The 21,161-nt window shown below is 43.6% G+C and overlaps 1 protein-coding gene across 1 annotated transcript in view; it reads left to right on the forward strand.

Annotated features, from left to right (window-relative positions):
* CD163 (CD163 molecule) overlaps nt 1-17,635 on the forward strand; it is a 41,964-nt gene extending 24,329 nt beyond the window's left edge. Inside the window, exons 3-14 of the mRNA XM_009892765.1 lie at nt 1,694-2,008; nt 2,771-3,082; nt 3,514-3,831; nt 4,558-4,872; nt 6,461-6,775; nt 7,681-7,995; nt 8,191-8,226; nt 8,510-8,647; nt 8,948-9,043; nt 9,651-9,734; nt 12,466-12,627; nt 17,526-17,635. Coding sequence (XP_009891067.1) covers nt 1,694-2,008; nt 2,771-3,082; nt 3,514-3,831; nt 4,558-4,872; nt 6,461-6,775; nt 7,681-7,995; nt 8,191-8,226; nt 8,510-8,647; nt 8,948-9,043; nt 9,651-9,734; nt 12,466-12,627; nt 17,526-17,635 — 2,516 coding nt within the window. The remainder of the gene's footprint in view (nt 1-1,693; nt 2,009-2,770; nt 3,083-3,513; nt 3,832-4,557; nt 4,873-6,460; nt 6,776-7,680; nt 7,996-8,190; nt 8,227-8,509; nt 8,648-8,947; nt 9,044-9,650; nt 9,735-12,465; nt 12,628-17,525) is intronic.
* The last annotated feature ends 3,526 nt before the right edge of the window (nt 17,636-21,161 follow it).

The following is a 21,161-nucleotide window of genomic DNA, read 5'->3' on the forward strand; positions in this document are numbered from 1 at the left end:
TAGTAAGACATGCTCTCATGATGCCGCTGTTTTGTGTTCAGGTGAGACTTTGGACTGATGGACGTAATTTACATGTGTCCTATATGTCTTCTTCCTGTCAACCCATAGTTCAGGGCCTCTGTATATTTCTGTGGTCCTCAGGGTTCTTCAGTGCTTCCCCTATCACACTTCGAGCCATCCAGAAAAGGCCAGGAAGCAATGCAGAGCAGCCCCACAATCTCTCATTTACTCTACCAAGAGTCTGTATTTAACATGGGCTGTTCTAACCACTTCACTTCTGCACCAAGGATGTGGATCTCAAAAGGGCTGTAATTTCTTTTATACTACTAGAGGTATGCACTCAATAGTGCTGAGAATTCCTTCCATGTCTTTCTCATATACATAAAAGGAAAAATGGCCAAACTAGACAGGCAGGAACATCGAGAAATGAACTTATTTTCTGTGCTGCCAGTGTGTATGTTAATCCCTGGCACTTTAGCTAATTATAAAACCCTGAGAGGTACCATACCTCCAAAAAGTCAAAGGAGGGACAAGTTAAAAATTTAAATTATTATAAAAAAGAAAAGAAAAAGTTGTCAGAGGCCTGGATGGCTTTAGTTGTGACTGCCAAGTAAGATTATTTAAGAACTCCATAGAGTCAAGACTGCTGGGGGCTACAAATACCGCTAACTTATTGCCACCCACTACTAAAGTGATGGAACCTAGCAAACACAACTTTTTTTCCTGAGGGCACAAATCAAAAGGGGCAAACTGAACATGGGGCAGAGCTGCTGGCAACACCCTGTCATAAAACAAGCCTGGAAAGGACTGCAGTTCACGTCTACTCCCCAGTCAAAGGGCTGTAGCCCGTTTCAAGACTGCCTTGGACACTGTCCCACTGGCCATGGCTACCTGGAGTGCTGGTTGGGGAGCTGTGGTCACCAAACAGCCCAGTTAAGGCATCAGTAACTGACAGGTCTTGGCTCCTGCCTCCATCTTGCAAGAGTCACAGCTGAGAGCAGAAATCCAGGTCTCATTGGGGGTGTATGATGCAAGGACCAGGCAAGGGTAAGAAGTAACTGTGTAAGAAAATAGAGGGACTCCACGGAGCTGCCAGTAGGACAACAGTCCTACCCATGCTGCACTTACATTACTGTGAATATGCTGATGAGCATGGCCTGTTGTGTTCAGAACCTTACGCTGTGGCATGGATGAAAGTTGAGAACTGCACACTACAGTCGCTGCTTACCGGGTAACGTGAGATGACTGAGAGAGTGCTACTAGTAGCTCCTATTCTGAGTTTCTCACATGCTCCAGTGCAAGGCAACACTGGAACTGCCTGTGCAAGGGAAGGTGTTGCAGGGTAGCAGCAGTATTGTGGGGGGAGGAGAGAGCAGAGCAGAGGAAGAAAGACTGAACTTAAAGAGTCAAAAGACTTTTAGTCATGTAGTGCAGGCTACAACATGGACCATAATGACTTCTTTTTTTTTTCAGAGCTGGCTTATGAGCAAGTGCAGGCTACAACATGGACAACAATGACTTTTTTTTTCAGAGCTGGCTTATGAGCATCCTGGTCTAACATGCTTCCCTGAGACATAGTGAGTGCTAGTTCCTTGCAGCTAGTCCCTTGCAGCTAGATCTTTCTTACAAATTTCAATACAATATCACCAAAAAAAAAAAAAGTAACTTCTGAGTTCCTTTATTCTTTCTGCAGGCTATGGTGGGTACAGGCTGGCAAATGGCAGTACCACATGTTCAGGAAGAGTAGAGCTTCTTCATGGAGGCACGTGGGGAACCCTGTGTGACTACCTGTGGGATCTACCAGCTGCCAATGCCCTCTGCCAGCAGCTGGACTGTGGAGTTGCCCTGCTAATACCAGGTGGACAGTCCTTCAGGAAAGAAAATGAATCTGTCTGGAATGGGACATTCAGCTGCAAGGAGAATGGCTCAGGCCTGACAGCCTGTCCTGTGAGTGTGCTTCGTCATGATGAATGCCCTGCTGGAAAAGACGCTCATGTGATATGTTCAGGTAAGCAGCGGGAAGGTCTAAGAGGAGAACTGGAAAACTCCATCTTTGAGGAAAAATATGGACCCAAATCCAGAGGGAGCCTGTGGAGCCAAGCTCTGTCTTTTGTCTGCTGCTACAGGCATTTCCAGTATTTGAGGCTGCACTTCACCTGTACCACAAGGCTGCTCTCTGTGAAATGCTCCTAGTGACAGGGAACAGCAGGAACAGGGCTGCTCCACAAGGTAGGATGAGCTGGGGGCAGAGGGTGAGGACAACACAGGCGGTGCCCTTACCCATCAAGGCACAATCCAAAGCATCTGCACAGAGGAAGGTACTGACAACAAGGTCTATGGACAGTTTCAGACAAGGCAAAGTAATCAATCAGATGTAGGCTCCAACTGGAGAGTAGTCAGGAGAAGCAGGAGACAAGACTGGAGACAGTGACACCACTCACAGACTGAAGGCCTGGTCCAGTAAGATGCATAGCTGGAGGCCGCAAGTGAGGCTGGTCAGAACAATTCAGGTCTATTGGTTCCAAGAAACCTAGTTTCTTGAATTTAATAATTGCAAAGGGGACCGGATCCTTATTTTTAGTCATTCTTCTTAGTAAAATAAGGGGGACTAAAGTCTAGTTATGAGTATGGAAGTCCCAGTGGCCCAGTGGAGTCATTTTTACTACTGAATGCTAAGGAAAACTCATTCCCATTTCCCAGTCACTTTCAGGTCATGCCCATGAGCAGTTATGAACATGACATCTCAGTACTCACTTTCTCTTATATTCAGGGTGCCCAGGGAGCAGGTTAGTGAATGGCACCACATGCTCTGGCAGAGTGGAGATCCGCCACGGAGACACATGGGGAAGACTCTGCCGCTCCCACTGGAATTTGCAAGCTGCCAGTGTTCTCTGCCATCAGCTGAACTGTGGCTATGCAAAGTCAATCCAGACAGGAGACCGTTTTGTGGACGGGAACGGGCCTGTATGGAGAGATGCTTTTCACTGTGAAGGGACAGAGTCCTGCCTGTGGGATTGCGCTCAGGTGACTTTGGGCAATCCAAGCTGTTCAGCTGGAGATGCAGCCACTGTTATTTGCTCAGGTAAGTCAGGAGTGGCCTTTTATGGGTAGTGCAACTTCAGACAAAAGCAGCATTAGTGATCTCACTCTGCCAAGTAAGTCGGGTATGTCAGCCTGTCTCTAATGCTCTTTCCTTTCCCCCACCTCTCCAACCTTTGTTTCGGCATAAAAACTTCATTAAGTAAAGGGATTCACATCATTGTTTAGATGTGCCTGACCCCTCACAGGATCTAGTCTTTGAGCTGGGGAAGCCTTTCTCACTTCCCATTGCAGAGTCTTGTGTACATGAAAGCAGAGAAAGCTTTAACAGAGGCTGTCTCCTTAACCAGTGGTGAGAATTTTTTTTTTTACCAACACAGAAATCTGTCTTCCATCTCTCTCCTGCATGTTATTTCTCCTGCAGTAAGAGCAGTAGATGTTATTCAATATATTTTTCAACTGTCTTGAGCCCAGGTCTTGCTGAAACAGTCAGACTGTCAGGTGGTGAGAGCCGCTGCAACGGGCGAGTTGAGATCGCTCTCCATGGCACGTGGAGCAGAGTCCTGGATGATGACTGGAACATTAAGGATGCTCATGTGGTATGCAGACAGCTCCAATGTGGACATGCCGAGAAAGCCTATTACCTTCCAAGGTCTGAGCGAGGCACGGGCCTTGTGGGCTTAAGAAGTGTCCAGTGTGCTGGAAATGAGACTCAGCTGATGCTCTGTAAGACCTCCCATTCTCAGACAGTGCCAATGGGAGTTGCTGAAGATGTTGGTGTGATTTGCTCAGGTGAGTTATTGTGCGAAAGCAAGAGAATGCTTCCTCTAGCCCATCGTGTGCTGTGGTCTCGCCAGATCTTAAATAGGCATGGGCCTGAGCTTGTGATACCCACCTGCTTGAATACTCTATGGGACAAATGATAGTTAAGGAAGCAAGTGTAATTCACATAATGCTTTCTTCATCTGATTTTCTTAAAAAATTTATCTCACAGAATCATAAAGAAATAATAGAATACAGAAGTCATAAGAACAGTAATTTGGCCATGGCTGCCACTCATTCTGACTGTCACTTGGGAATTAAATAGGTTTTATTTTGTGACATTTCTATATTTATAGATATCTGCGGCCTTTTTAAAGTAAATTAGAACTGTTTCTACTCTTATTTTGTAACCCATCGGTAACAGAAACTGTCTCTGTCTAACAAAATGAGTTTAGATAGAAAACAGCTTCTCAGGCTTTATAAGATAACATGATCTCCACATATACTTAGTATGACTAGACACTCCTTGTTTGCAACTTGTCAGAGGAATTATTCGAACATTTACCTGATGCAGGAGTAGTCCTTTCCCTTTATGATGTTTTAGCATCACATTAGTTCTGCCCAAGAAACCGTAACAGAAGAACTGGAATATAACAAGAACATGCTGCCTTAAAAGCGCTTTAAATGTACAGCCATTACGCTGACCTGTGCATTATCATTATATGGCATGTTGACAGCTGGGTTTTCTTCCTGCAGGTAGCAGACAGATCAGGCTGGTGAATGGAACAAATCGCTGTGCTGGCAGAGTGGAGCTTTATCATGATGGCATCTGGGGCACCATCTGCGATGACAAGTGGGATCTATCAGATGCTAATGTTGTTTGTAAACAGCTAGGATGTGGACATGCCATCAAGGCATTTGCCTCTGCTCATTATGGCGAAGGCTCTGGACAGATCTGGCTGGATGATGTGAACTGCACTGGGGCTGAATCTGATCTCTGGGCATGTCCCTCTAGGGCATGGGGTCAGCACAACTGCCAACACAAAGAGGATGCTGGAGTCCTGTGCTCAGGTTTGTTCAGAGAATCATTTTCTGAGCCTGTGGGTTGAAAGGGGAGGGTTACATGAAGGGGAAGCAGAGAATAGTGGAGACTTGTTTGGACAGCCTCTTGCTCTCTCTTGACAACAAGCATAGTTGATCAGCACATCCCCACTGATACAATGCAAGAAATTAGGCTGTGTGATGTCTGTGGAATAACACAATATACGCTGTGAATGATTAAACAGTATGCACAGTGAAAGAAATGAGTGTTTGGAGATGCCTGGCAAGTGGATTATATAGACCAACCCCTTCCTCCCCAGGACCACTGGCAGATGCTATGTTCTTGTAGTAGTAGAACATCACAAGGGTGGCTAGAAGCTTTCCCCACTCAGACAGCAAACGCAGGTAGCACCCTAGAAGGAATAAACAAACATATCTGTTGGCACCATGGAATGCTGCTTGGGCAGGAATCAGACAATGTAAGCCATTACAAAAATACAACTGTTCAAGAACGAGTAGAGCGGGTACATCACCAGGTAGCTGGAAAAGTAGAGCTGTGCAATGGTTTACTTAAACCTATGATAAAAACACTATGGAAAGGGTATATCAGGGAATGTATGACATCCTCACCTTCCACACCTCCAAGAAGCTGCGTGCCTAGCTAACCTAGAACCAGGAGCTCATCATAGCAGCCCAAAACAAAATCTGAGCTCAACTGGGTGATAAACTACCAGCCAGCCCTGAGAATGGTCGGATTGAGAAGCCTGCAACAGTTTAAATCCCTAAGAAAGTAGTGTCTATTGTTTGAAGAGCAAGGGTTTACTTACTGGTTAGTCTTTGGAAAAAGAACAATGAAATGTCTGTCTTTACATCAAGTAAGTAGAAAGGAGTAATCTTACTTTACTTCATAAACTACATTCTTGTTCATGTGTGTTTCAGGCACAAGGTCTGAATTTTGTAATAATTACATGTTGAGATTGGTATGATGTTAACTCCTATAATGTGGTTCCCAAAATGAGAGGACTATATGTGCACATTGTTACAATGTCAATGTCTATGGTCTGAGACTAAGGGGAGAGTTTATATTTATGATTTTTTATTATAATGATGAATTATTTTATGATTATGATGATGGTAGCGTTTATAATGAATGTATATTCAAACACTACTCTTAAATAGGTGTTTCACAGAGGTGATAGCTGAAATGCATCAGCTATAACTGGCAGGGTTTCAGTCACCGGAGGCTGCAGGGGTGCCCTGTGCTTCTGCAGAGGAGCCATTCCAGCAGGCTCTGAAATTATTGTAAACAAGTCATTGCACAGCAAAATTTCAACAAATCAGACAAGCATATGGCACTTATGCTTCAACATACCAAAGAAATACGCCTGCAACTGTGGGGTGTGCCCATCACTGTTCTTTGTTTATGTGAATGCTGGCTAACCAGAAAGGACCACTGTACAATTTTTGGGTTTAAGTGTTTTTGTAGTGGTTTCCTCTGGAACTTCCTCATTCAGAGTGATGAACAGGATTGTTAGCATATTCTGGATTTCACTCATCACAACCAAGTTCCTAGCAGAGTCAGGCCCCTCTAATTCCATTTTTGTGTCTTCACTCCTAGAGTTCCTGGCTCTGAGGCTGGTGAATGGCGATGACTGTGCTGGGCGCCTAGAAGTTTTCTACAATGGGACATGGGGGAGTGTTTGCTCCAATCGTATGTCTCAACTCACTGCAATAACTGTGTGCAAACACCTGAACTGCGGAGATGGTGGGGAAATTGCAAGAGACTTCAAATATGGCAGAGGTTCTGGGCCCACATGGCTGGACCACGTTGAGTGTACTGAGCAACATAGCTCTCTCTGGCAATGTCAGTCAGACCCCTGGGATCCTCAGTCATGTGATAACCGAGCAGAAGAGACCCATATTTCTTGCACTGGTAATTAGAAATGCATCTGTACAGGACTACTCAGACATATACATAAACCTATGAATGCATATATGGACATTGTAGTAATTACCTCATGTTCATTTGTTATCTGGCATATATTATTTCTGGTTTCATGCAAATGGCAGAAACATTTTTCTTTGTCTATATCCTTGATGTAGACGAGTGAATTAAAATTACATTAGTGTCAACGAGTGCAGTTACCCAGTGGAAATCCCAAGGAAGTCCCTGATAGGATGGTGCCATTGCATATTTTCAAAGCAAAAATCTATGATACGCAGTCAGTCTGTGAGATCTGAGTTAGGGTCAGACTTCTCAATAAGTATAGAGGCATGTATGTGTTTCTACATGGATGGAGGCACATCAGTGCACATGTACATGTATGCACATGCATGCATACAGTCACGGACAAATATATGAATTAGTTCAGTTCTAAAGGTCCATTTCTAATGCCTACTCTTGTAACAATATTTCATACCTGTGGGTTCCCACTATAACATAAATGAATTCTAGATGGCATTCAGACCTCCTGGAAGGGATTGCATCTGCTTCACACAAGAATAAAGAAAGCACAGTCATCAGGAAGATTATTTAATTCACAGCAATAGCCAAACAGCGATCCACCAAGTACTAAAGAGGCCATATATATATATAATAGGAAAAAAATTAATTGATTAATTTTCAGGTATTTTATATTCCCTTGGTCTTTTCAGAGAATAATCAATTTACTTCAGTATTTAAATTCTGCAGGAAGAAAAGAGACATCTCCAGCCACATTTACTGAGTGTCCAAACTCTACAAGTTGTTCAGGTACCTATACCTCTTTGTTTCTCCTTATTTGTCCCTGCGGGCATTCCTATGGTTTCAGCAATACAGAAGGTTTCTGTGTTTTGCAGACAGGGAGAAGTTACGTGTCATAGGAGGAGAGGATGGATGTTCAGGCAGAGTGGAGATTTGGCACCACGGTTCTTGGGGAACAGTCTGTGATGATTCCTGGGACGTGGCGGATGCTAATGTTGTATGCAGGCAGCTGGGTTGTGGATCTGCGGTATCTGCTCTGAGTGAAGCTGCCTTTGGAGAAGGGACTGGTCCCATCTGGTTGGAGAAGGTGCACTGTAAAGGAACAGAGCTGTCTCTTTGGGACTGTCCTGCCAAGCCCTTGTTCGGCAAAAACTGTGATCATAAGGAAGATGCTGCTGTGAATTGCTCCGGTTAGTGACTGATACTTTGGTTCATTACACAGATCTGGGAAGGAGGTGGATAGAGGAACGTTATGTCAGCTGTACAGCCCAGTGACTAGTGCCTTCATAATTTTGACTGCAGGAGCCTCACAAATGATGTGGAGATGTTCTCCCTATTTTTCACACTTGTCTCTTCCTTAATCTAGACTCGTATTCCTTTTGCAGGTATCACGGAAACAACAGCACCACCCACTAGAGCAGGTAAAATATTCCTTCTTCCCCCTTTCTTTCTCTCACCAAATGACGATTTAATGTCCCCAATACTGCATAGCAGGTAAATCAGCAGTTTATTCCAGCTTATCAGAAAGCATCTCCCATAGCCTTTAGTAAAGGAGAGCCAAGTGGCACTATCCCCAGCTGCTGAATTCTGGCTGCTTGAGCAGGACCCACAACTGGTGCTAGCATGGGCACAGCAGGAGGCTACAGAGGAACAGCCCTTTGGGTCACCTGATTCTCTACCTGTTGCTTCTTCATTTCCATTCAGATCCTCCCCGTCGCTCTGCAACAGACCCTACAAGAATGTCAGTGCCTGTCATCCTCTGCATTATACTGGGGGCTGTTCTCTGCCTGGTCCTTGCCATTCTTGCTGGACAGATCCGAAGTGCCAGGGCACAGCAGAGAGGTAGGTCCCTCAGGACTGGTATGAAATGCCTCCTTGACATGGCTGGAGAGTGTTTAGTTGGCTGGAGAGGCTGGGGGGATAGGTGACTGAGATGAATGGCATCTGCTGCCACCCTGAGATTTTCACTTACCATCTGGCAGAGAAAGATCCCAGCAGTGCTTATCCTCAGCCAGCACCTCTCAGTAACTTTCTGGGTACCAGCCAGGCTATGTAGACCCATTCAGGTCACTCTTCTTCTTAATGACCCCAGCCTGAGCATGAGCAGAGACTGTGTGAGTGACCATCTCCTTTTACTTTCAGGCTCCAGAATATCCTATGACCCCTTCTCTGAGGCTGTCTATGAAGAGATCGACTACAACCTGATGAGGGAAAAGCAGAGCATGACTGGCCTCGCAGGTCTGTATGTCTTGTTCTTGTCAAAGGAAAATAACTGAGGCTAATTCCTCCTGGTGGCCCAGATCCCAATCTGATACTTTGCAACTCCCAAATCTACTGGGAAATGGAAAATGCCTACATTTGAGGAGAGGGGTTTCCTGCCCACTGGACAACTGGACCCTGCCAGTTCCTCTCCTAGGGACAAATCATTCTGTGCTGTCCTCACTGCAGCCATACGGCATAGATCAGTATAGGTCAAGCAACCAAACAACGCCACCCCCCCCACCCCACCCCACCCCCAAAAAAAAGGAAAGGAAAAATGCTTTTTCTGCAATTATTGCAAGCATAAACAAGTAAAGGAATAATGTGGATCTCCCTCCCAGCAGCTATGTGTCTCTGTAGGCTTCCTCCTGTCAACTGCTTTCCTCCCTTCATGGCTTGCCTCCCCCATGAGCCATGGAGAGGTGTTATGGGGCCCCTGAGGGATTCTGTAAGCCCTTTACCTTGCAGGAGTAATACTGACTACCCAAGAATCTTCTTGACTTGAGTGGTATTACTGTAGCCTACTCTTTTCCTTAGCAGCTAAGGAGAGTTTAATCTGATATCATACTCTTTCTCATTTGCCTAGATTCTTATTCAGAGAGTTCAAAAACAAAGGCACAGTTTTATAGCGAGGACAGTGACGCAGAAAATGGTCCTGGAGCAACTCAAGGTAATGGAAGATGGGTATCCCACAAAGAAAGAGACACAAAATCAGGGTAGTTTTCTATTTCCAAAGCATTATTGGTGATTAAACTTTTTTCTTGCTGCACTTCATGTCCGCTACTGATGTTTTGATGTGAAACAAAAACTTCCGTTTAACTCTTGTGGTGGAAGAATGTCATACAACCTCGTATACAAGAGCCAGCCTTCTCTTCTGTATGAGAAGTCAAAAATAAATGTTTTCTGGTATTACTGCACTCTTCACAAGACCCAGTCACATGAATCCAACAATTTGACAACTGCTTCCCCCAGAAATTGCAACTGTAACAGCTTGTAAGATGTTGCTTCTTTTCTGAGATAAATGGGGAGAATTAAGACAGAGGAAAAACATCCTCCAAATAAGAACATTGGCATATCATTGGAGTTGATTAGGGAATTTTAATCTGACTGATGTGAAGAAAATGCAGTTTGCCAGATGTTGGTTGTTTTTTTTAATTTGAAAAAGCTGAGCAAGAGCAAGTGTTTGAAGAAGCATTTCATTTTCTAGAGCTGATCATAGCTCTTAGCTATTGCGTAGTCTCAGAGTTCAAATGTCAAAGGCACAAGCAGGTTTGGACCTCAGCTGCCCATATCCCTAACTCTCTGCTGTGCTATGTCTTTAATTTTGTTTCTGTTGGGTTTTTTTTCTATTAAGGTTTTTTTTTTTTATTTAAAGTCAAGCTAGAAGCTTTTCTTTTCCTTACTTGCTTTGAAATGTTCATCAAGAAGATAATTATTCCAAATAAGATTTCTTTTTCTTATTCAGATTGAATATTGAGTACTAGGTAAAAAATGAAATAGGAGTGCTTTGATTGACTTAATTTTATATACATATTATATGTATGTCCATGTGTGTATATACTATAAAACAGTGAAAACTAATATTCTCTGAGGGATGGCTTCCAGTTAAGTACAGACCACAGAGCTGGCTGCACCTGAGGAATCAGAGAGCTGGCTACTCACAAAACTGAGTTTGATGAATGGCTAAGGAATTGGATGGATGGCCGCATCCAAAGAGCTGCAGTCAAAGGCTCAATGTCAAAACGAACATCAGTAACAAGTGGTGTCCCTCAGGGGCCCATACTGGGACCAGTACTGTTCAATATCCTTATTAATGACAGAGGTAGTGGGATTGAGTGCACCCTCAGCAAGTTTGCAGATGACACCAAGCTGAGCACTGCAGGTGATACACTTGAGGGAAGGGATGCTGTCCAGGGGGACCTTGAGAGGTTTGAGAAATGGATGAATATGAACCTCACCTCATGAAGTTCAACAAGGCCAAGTGCAAGGTCCTGCACCTGGGTCTGGGTAATCCCCAGGATCCGTACAGAGTGGCAGATGAATGGATTGAGAGCAGCCCTGATGAGAAGGACTTGGGAATACTGGTGGGTGACAAATTGGACATGAGCCAGCAATGTGTGCTCACAGCCCAGAAAGCCAATCATATCCTGGGCCAGCAGGTTGATGGAGGTGATTCTTCCCCTCTGCTCTGCTCTTGTGAGACCCTACCTGGAGTACTGCATCCAGCTCTGGAGTCCTCAGTACAGGAAAGACATGGACCTGTTGGAGCAGGTCCAGAGAAGGGCCACAAAAATGATCAGAGGGCTGGAACACCTCTCCTGTGAAGAAAGGCGGAGAGAGTTGGGGTTGTTCAGCCTGAAGAAGAAAAGCAGAACTGCATCTTTTTTTCTCCAAAGGTTTGGCCTAAGTTTGTAGCCACATGCACGTAGGTGTCCTGGTTTCGTCTGGGATAGAGATAATTTTCTTCCTAGTAGCTGCTATGGTTTGGATTTAGTATGAGAAGAATGTTGACAGTACATATTGTTTTAGATGTTGTTAAGTAATGTTCACATTAGTGAAGGACTTTTTCAGCTTCCCAAAGAAACTGAGAGGGCGAATAGACACAGAAATATTTCATACTATAGACGTCATGCTCGGTATATAAATGGGGGTTGGCCTGGGGCATGAGTCTGTGATCAGTGCTCAGCATGGGCTAGGCAACCGATCATCAGTGGTGAGAGTGACTTGTGTTGTATCACTTTTTTGTGTACATTCTTCTACCATTGTTATTATTGTTATTTTCCTCTTCCGTTGCTGTTCTATTAAAACAGTCTTTCTCTCAACCCATGAGTTTTTTTCCCTTTCTCCTCCTTTTCTCCCTCTTCTCCCTGCCCTACGGGGGGGTGGGGAGAGGGGTGGAAGGAGCGAGTGGCTGCGTGGTCCTAGTTGCTGGTTGGGGTTAAACCACGACAATAAGCAAATGGCTAAGGGTGCCTACTTAGCTAGACCATTTCAGAGAAATTTAACAGAAGGTGGTTAAAGTAATGAAAAGACAAGGAAGCAGGTGCTACACAGAGATAAACAAGGAGTAATTTTTCACTGTGCAATTATGAAATGCAATGGGGAATCTTACTCTGCAATAAAGCCTGTCACTAACTGCCTAACAGATCTTCTTCCCCGTCCTGTCCCTCCTCCATGTTGATTTTTGCTTTCTACTTGTTACAGCAATGTATAACAATTATTGGAACTATATAATTGCTGTCTGGAATACCTGAGAGTCCTCGGGAGGATTCTTGGTTTATAATTGTTCATTATCATCATGATAATGCCAGTATTACAGGTCCTTATCACTGGATCATCAGCTACTGCTTTCTCTAGTGGAAGATCTCTCCCTGTAATAGTTAATACCTGTACTGTTCCAGACGACTCTCCAGTGCCTGGAAATGCCCTGGAAGATGGTTATGATGATGTGACAGAAGCTCCTGGACCTAAAGATGCTTCTCTTTCTGGGCGGAATGAACAGGAAATCATTGGGATCCCTGAAGAAAGTGAAGAAAGTGACAGAAACAAGGATTCACGGAGAGGTGAGGCCAGATGAGCAGTGCTGTTAGTTTTGATAATCTATAGTTACTGTACTGAACTCAGGGAAAATCAAGGTGGAGGGTACCTGAAGGGATCACCTAGGTTTTATCTAACTACTGTCAGGAAGGAACACTATTTACCTACATGGAAAGTATAGGTTAGATGTTTGTTATTCTGTTCTAACAGCCACTCAGTAGCAGTGTTTCCACCACCTCCGCAGGTGATCTATACCCATGCTGTGTTTTGCTTACAGCTATACAATTCTTGCCTGTGGCCTAACCTAAGTGTTCACTGCTGCAAATTAAAATCATTACTTATCACAATGACCATGGGGATACAGGAGTTGCGGTCATCTTTGTAACAGCCTTTTAAGTACTTGAAGACTGTTAACATATGTCCCCTCAGTTCTGCTTTGTATTTTGTTTCTCTAGATCGCCGCAACCTAAATTAGTCAATTTTCTACTTAGGTCTTGTTGACTAGTCCTCTGCGCATTCTGTATGTCTTCACTCAGGCTGCATCAGTAGGTCCATATTGTTCAAAAAGTGTTTCAAACCCAAAATTTTACAGTATTTCTGTACAGCATAGTACTAAAACCTTACTAGTGAGCAGAAGGACCACTTCATATGTCTTACAGGATATCCTTCTGTTTATGCATGCTAGTGTGATGTTTCCCTTTTTTGCAACATCATGACACTCCTGAGAGTGTTCAATGTCTGGCCTAATGCAACTTCAAATACTGCTCTGTAAAATACTACCTACCATTGTCTAGACACCAATCTTTCTAATTATGCGGCTGATTGTTTCTCTCCTCACCTGTAGTCTTGCAAGGGCCCTTATTAAATGTCATTCTATGTCCATGAAAATTTTGCCAGCATCATTTGAATTACAGTATAGTATGATATCACCTGGAAAACGCAATAAGAACATGTGTCTTTTATCTTAGACTTAATAAAAATACACAGTTGTATCTAGGGGTGTCAAAAAATATTACCTGGTACAGTGAGCTACACGAAGAATACCATTTTTGACTGAATTTGTACCCAGTCTACAGAGGTTTGAATTAGAACATATTTCTCTAGTTTACTTATAAAAATACCTTGTGACTGAGTGACAATATGCTCTACTCCCTTATAAAAGCACTTTTACATAATCAAAAAGAAAAATCAGATTTATCTGGTGTGATTTATTTTCAACAAATCCATATTATCTGTTATCTACCTGCTTTTATCCTTCTGTCTCCTTACAAGTACTTTATTTGTTCTCATATCTTTCTGAAGTTGAACTTTCTTTAACTCCTAAACTTGTTTCTTTTCCTGCGCACATCATCTTAAAAATACACGTTGTTCATGTTTTCCCAGTCCTTCAGAGCCTGTTCTCTGTGAGTTTTTAAAGACAGTGGATAGTGCCTGGAGGATGGATTCAGCTAGGTTTTTATCCTAGCACTAAATTTTGTCAGGCCCATCTAATTCAAAAAGAATTAACAAAAAAAATATTTAAGATAGACTTTTTTTCCTCTGTGCACTTAATATAGCTGTGGAACACCTGATCAGCAGCTGCACTCCACCTTTCAGGGTAGTGATAAATATATCCGACAGACTGAAGGCATGAAAAAATAATCAAAATATTTTAGGACTCAAAGTGATTAGAAAAACGTTAGAGATTTTTTTTAACAGCCCGTGATTATATTCATTTTAAGATTACATATAAAGTTGTATACATTTCTACCTTACTTAAATGAATTCTCCGTCTTTGTGAACCTCATTTGCTATTGACTTCATACAAAGCTGTTCTGTTGTATTGACAAACTTTGCTGTTTACAAAAAGAGTGTATAGTTAAGGTATATTCACCCCTCTCATCTGTTGTTTGCCTTCTAAAAATTAGAAGATACTAGGGGATGCTAAATCTGGTAGTCTGATGGAGGTCCCTAGGTCCAGCCACTAGTGAGGCTGAGCATGTGTGTAGGCATGCACTCATATGCACCTACATAAAATACATATATGCAGGTACACAAGGCTGGCTTGGAGAGTCAACACGGACAGAAAACATAGCACTCAAGCATAAGCAGCACCAATAGCCTCATCCTGTTCCCCTCTCTGGATGACCAGAATGAAAGCCTGTTGGTGGAAAATGTATAAGCACACACAATATATGGATCCCTCCAGTAGCTGGCCTTAGATGGTCTATCCAGCAGCTGCCCCTGGGTCCTAGGTCTCTCAAGTTGCTGGTACCTGCATGTACTAACCCTAAAGGCCCACAGACCCACTCCAGTTTCTGGTAATCAGACCTACAGACACCCACACACATGTAGACAAACACTATACTTCCACTAGTAACTGGCCTTAGACACTCCATCCAGTAGCTGGTCCTGGAAACCCCTGGCTTTCCAGTTGCTTCACATACCCATGTGCACCCTAACACCCACATGTATGCACAACGTGTCCCCCAGTAACTGGGTGTAGACATGCAATCTACCAAGTAACTAGCCCCTGGATCCCCTGAACTGCCCTAGCTGCTGGTGTCTGGGCATGTTAGTCCAAGAGACACACAGTCCCACCCCAGTTGGTGGCACTTAAGAGTTCTGTCCACTCCAGTCTCTCCAGCTACTGGCACCACAGATGCACAGACCCCTCTGACTCACGGTCCAGCTCTGGTTGCTGGCACTTAGACCTCCATACACACATACACACAGAATGGAGAGTCCCTGTAGTCAGGAAAGCAGTTAGAAATGGAATTTAATAAGAGGATTATTTTATTTGAGAAGTCGTGGCAGTCTAGTGAAGTTCCTGCTGGCAGAAAAGGGGAAACATAACCCCTATTTTAAAAAGGGAAAACAGGAAGAGCCGGGAACTACAGGCCTGTCAGTCTCACCTCTGTGCGCAGCAAGGTCATGGAGCAGATCCTCCTGGAAACTGTGCTAAGGCACATGGAAAATAAGGAGGTGATCAGTGACAGCAAACATGGCTTCACTAAAGGCAAATCGTACCTTCCACGACTGGGTTCCAGAGTTGGTGGATAGAGGAAGAGCAACTGATATCATCTATCTGGAATTGTGCAAAGCATTTGACACTGTCCCACACAACATTCTTGTCTCTAAATTGGAGAGACATGGATTTGACAGATGGACCACTCAGTAGATAAGGAATTGGCTGGACAGTTGCACTCGAAGTGTTGCGGTCAGTGGCTCAATGTCCAAGTGGAGACCAGTGACAAGTGGTGTTCCTCAGTGGTTGTTACTGGCACTAGTGCTGTTTAACATCTTTGTTGTCAATGTGGACAGTGGGATTGAGTGCACCCTCAGCAAGTTTGCTGATGACACCAAGCTGTGTGGAGCAGTCGACATGCTGGAGGGAAGGGATGCCATCTAGAGGGACTTTGACAGGTTTGAGAAGGGGGCACATGTGAACCTCATGAAGTTCAACCAGGCCAAGTGCAAGGTCCTGCACATGGGTTGAGTCAATCCCAAGCACAAATACAGGCTGCGGGGGAATGAATCAAGAGCAGCCCTTGTCAGTTGATGAGAAGCTCAGCATGACCTGGTAATATGTGCTCACAGCCCAGAAGGCCAACCACATCCTGGGCTGCATCAAGAGAAGCATGGCCAGCAGGTCAAGGGAGGTGATTTTGTCCCTCTACTCCACTCTTGTGAGACCCCACCTGGAGTACTGCATCCAACTCTGAGTCCCCAATTTAAGAAGGACATGGACCTGTTGGAGAAAGTCCAGAGGAGAGCCATGAAGACGATCAGAGGGCCAGAGCACCCCTCCTATGAAGGCAGGCTGAGAGTTGGGGTTGTACAGCCTGGAGAAGAGAAGGCGCCGGGGAGGCCTTTATAGCAGCACTCCAGTAGTTAAAGGGGGCCTACAGGAGAGACGAGGAGGGAGTCTTTATCAGGGAGTATAGCTATAGGACAAGGGGAAATTGTTTTAAAATGAAAGCAGGTAGATTTAGATTAGATATTAGGAAGAATTTTTTTACGGTGAGAGTGGTGAGACCCTGGAACGAACAGGTTGCCCAGAGAAGTTGTGGATGCCCCATCCCTGGAGGTGTTCAAGGCCAGGATGGATGGGGCTTTGAGCAACCTGGTCTACTGGGAGGTGTCCCTGCCCAGGGCAGGGGGGTGGAACGAGATGATCTTTAAGGTCCCTTCCAACCTAAACCATTCTATGATTCTGATTTGATGATAAGACAGGACAGATGCTGCTGATCAAATGCAGAGCATGGCCAAACACACACACTGGCCAGCAGCCTGTTTACATGCCACCAGCCCCCTTTATCCCCTTATCATTCTATTTTCTCATGTTTGTTCCTCCCCAAGCTACACTGATCCCTCCTTTTCTGCACTTTTGTTTCCTTCCCTAAGTAGCCCATAGTAAGTTGTCTACAATCCCAAGATGGTCTTCCCCTGTATCTCATAATAAGTCTCCTACCTTTGTAGGCAACAACACGCCTCAGTCAGTAAGGTGGGTTACATCCTCTTAATGGGTTTCAAACACAAACAATGGGCTGAGCACTCTCCCGTGAGGAGGCAGATCAGGGCACACTTGTGGGATGGACAAGGACAGATCTACTAAATTTGCAATGTGTCAGATAACACTTGAGGCAGTAAAACAGAGTTGGGTTAATTAGGGATTTTGAATAATTGCCTTTATTACACGTGTTTAAAGTTACATCAGTAACCTGTTTTCTGGGAACAGTAAGCCTGAACCTTGCATACATGTACATGTAGCCAGAGGCAGTAAGAGACAGACATTTCTCAGGGCTTTCACAGCCATGCATATCTATGGTTCTAATTTCTGGAGAAGACAACGGACAGCCCATGCTGCCAGCTGCATAGCCATGTAAAGGTAATACATACAGGATGTACATTTATCTGAGTGTTCTCCACTTTATGTTTTCAGACTGGAGTCCTAATGTGTCAGGAAACAGGACCTCTGAGACTGAGAGACGTTCATCCCCTGTTCTTGAAGATACAGGCTATGATGACATTGAAGAGCTGGGACGCTTCTGAGCTGTATTGACCACTTTTGGAAATACACCTCTGTTCATAAAATGCTAACTGGGTACTAGTAGAACCAGAACAACCTGCATTTAGGATTAGTTTACCTAAGTTTGGTTTATTTTCAGCATGACTGTTAAGAAAATCTTTCTCATTTCCCTTATAGTTTCTTGTTGCCAAGACCACGTAGACACTTTTGCTTTTTATTTATAAATATATTCATTGTAATTTTTCTATTCCACTGAGTTAATTTTTCAACTCGTGCTATTTTCTTATTAGAAACTCTTCTCAAATTTATGCTTCCCCTCCCATATACGCAAGGGACCTTTCTGGAGATTATTAGGAACGGAGACTGAACTGCAAGAAAATAATCAAAGTTCTGTTTCATCTTTTGGATATTCTTGCTTGTCACACAGACTGTGAGGACTAGAATTAATTTTCTACCTAGTGCTTTGTGAGATCAGAAACTCAGCAAGAGCTTATTCTTGTCCTCACTTTAGATGTAGGTCTGTCATTTGAATTATGTCCAAGTGACTCACGCATTTGATTGGAGGGCAAAGCTATTCTTCTCTTTTTTCCCTTTATACTATCATGACTTATTGTCTCCCACAGTCATACCAACTATATAGTAAGAGAAAGTTTAATTTCTTTCCACAAATGGGAAGTGGTGGTCATACCTATAGGTGTCTGTCATATAATTTCTTTTAATCATATGAAGGCAGACTGAAAAAGTCCGCATGTTGATGGAAAAGAAGGTGAAGTATTGTTGTCTTGGCACCTAATGAAATTTCGTTCAGGTCTTTAAACAAAAAGACTCCCTTGCATTCTGTCATCTCTCTTGGTCTCCATTTATCCCTCAAAATCTAACCCCTACCTACCCTTCTAGTAGGCACTCCCTCTCTGCCCAAGAAAGCTGCTAATTGATTCAAGAATGTGAAGGAATTTTGTAATGAACCTTATTCAGATCAACTAAGTATCTCAAAAGGAAAAGGTCTGAAACTTCAACATGGATATGATTTTTTTGGATAAATGTAGTGGAAATGCAGGCTGTTGATAATTTGCCTAGAGCATGCCAGTGTAATGATGTGTCTAGAAGAAACACCTGTGAGAGTCACCATAATCTGGATGAGACTCCCATTCTACATAAAACCAACAGTTGCTCTAGCCATCACGGTACATAAAGAAATGTGAGTTTGTCCCAAGCAGCTGAGAAGCCACACAGACAAGGAAATCCTTTCCCAAACAATCTCAGTAACCTCATTAGCCCATCATCAGGACACCCTACAATCCTCTGCCATGGACTGCGGCAGAAGAGATGGCACTGAGATGAACCAAATACTTCTTGTATTCAGTGAGTATCCTTTCAAATCTACATTTTCCTGGATGTCTCCCTCTCAGCACTGAATGGAGCTTCCTGTGGAATATAGCGAGAACACAGGAGTACTCTGTACTGCTGTGATTCTGTAATGCATAGGATGTTTCTATCTGTGTAACTTTATCCTTTCCGAGCTAGACTGGAAGTAGTAAGGAGGAAATTCAAAAGGGAAGACAAGTCTGGCAAAGACAAGGCACTTCCTTAGAAGAGGTCCTAAGAGAAAGCAACTACCTCGACATCTAGCTCCAGGCAAGAGTGCTTTACTTCTTCCCTGGCTAAACCTGGGATAACAGGAGGACAGAAAGCCATTGCAGCAGCCAAGTCTTTGAGAAAAGAATTCTTGCTGATTGCTTCTCCAGCAGCATCAGTAGGACCTGACAGGCACGCTACAGCCATGCTGTGAGACACAGAAGGAGGGAAACATACATCCATGTAATTTATTTGCATCATGCTATCTGCTTTTCCTGGATCACTAATAAGAAAACCAGGAAAGTGGAAACAGACAGTGTTTGGAAGGAATAGTAAAAGGCAGCAGAAACTGACAGGGACAACCATTTTTATGCCAGCAACAGGTGTAGCAGACTATTTATCCCTGTCAGAATTATCTATACAGGAGAGGACCTCCCCTCCCTGGGTGCATGAGGCTGGGCTCTAGCGACTGGGAAGGAGGAATCCCCTGGGACTCAGAGATGGCAACAACTGATGTCATTGGCATGATCTAGTTGAGCTGGGTACTCCCCACGTGATCGTATATAAGGGTATATAATCCTCAATGTTGCAAGCGGACTGATCTTGAAAATGTCCCCATGGTGTTAAAATTTGTAACCAAACTTCTATAGCACTACAGGTGCAGCTTAATGGGACCTACCCAAGGAAATTTTTAGGATAATTAGAGTAATCGGATTGAAAACATTAACAGAACATAAGAACAATCAGAGGTGTAAAATGGCTTAACTGTGGGATCTATCGGGCAAAACGTCTACTCTGATGAAAACAGATGCTTACAGAAGTATATATAAGACATCCTATAAGTAACAGATCACTTCAAATTATTATGAGCAGGATGAAAACCATGAGAATTGGGCGAAGGCTCAGCTCATTACAAATCCATCTTTAAAATGTGTGAAAAAATCAGGTACAAAAGGAAAATACACAATCATGAAGGTATAGCCTCAATTTACAGAGTAAAATTCCTGAGTATTGCATGCAAATTTCAACCTCACCAGATTTTACTGTTTGATCCCTCTAATCCTCCCATGCCTATTTTTCCTTATACTGCTTTTACTGTTTCCCTGAAACAACACAACTACATAAATAATGTAAATAATGTACCTAGTGGAAATGCAAATTTCCCGTAGCTCCTGTCATTAGACAAACTCCCAGACAACCTGCTAGGAAGCAAGAAATGGCTGGACAGGACAACTCGGGGTCAGCCAGTATTATTTTAGCAGCATAAAGGCCTGTGTTTCTGAGGATGCTTGGGTAAAGGTCCTGACCTAAGGAAAAATACACAGTTTCTAAAGAGCCTGGACCCTCCTAGGGAACTTTAAAGATTTTGCCCTTGAAGAACAACAGAAATATGGATGCAGAGGGTGGGTCAGGTTACAGTTTATGTGTGACACTGCATGACATCCCACGCATCAACATCCCCTCCCTTCCTGATAAATTAAGTGCTAAAATTAACAGCACTTAAAAGGGGTCAGGGCAGGGGAAGAGGGTTGAAACAGCATTCAGAGATCAGCACCACCCCACCCTAGAGTGCCAAAGATGCAAGGCTCATTCACCAGAGGAGAAAGAACTATGTTTTAATTGGTATTAAAATCACTCTAAATTAACTACTGAACCACCACAGACTGGGATGAGATACCGGAGTCAATCAGTTGGAAATGAGGCACCCCACTCTGATACATCCTTATGCTGTCACACATACAGAATCACAAACTGAGAAAATATTAAAGAGACAATAAGACTAAAATTCCTCAACCACTAGTTGATGGGCCATCAAGAATCTACAGGAATAGCTTTGAAGAGAGTTGACTTGGACTTTGTAACTGATAAGAAGGGGGAAACGAGAGCATGAGTACTATGGATATTTGAGGCGGCCGGGGGAACTATGCAAAACTTAATAAGGAATGTTTAGGGGAAGAGGCAAAGGGAGGGCAA

This window comes from Charadrius vociferus, unplaced genomic scaffold, assembly GCF_000708025.1.
Source record: "Charadrius vociferus isolate BGI_N301 unplaced genomic scaffold, ASM70802v2 scaffold301, whole genome shotgun sequence".
NCBI lineage: Eukaryota > Metazoa > Chordata > Aves > Charadriiformes > Charadriidae > Charadrius > Charadrius vociferus.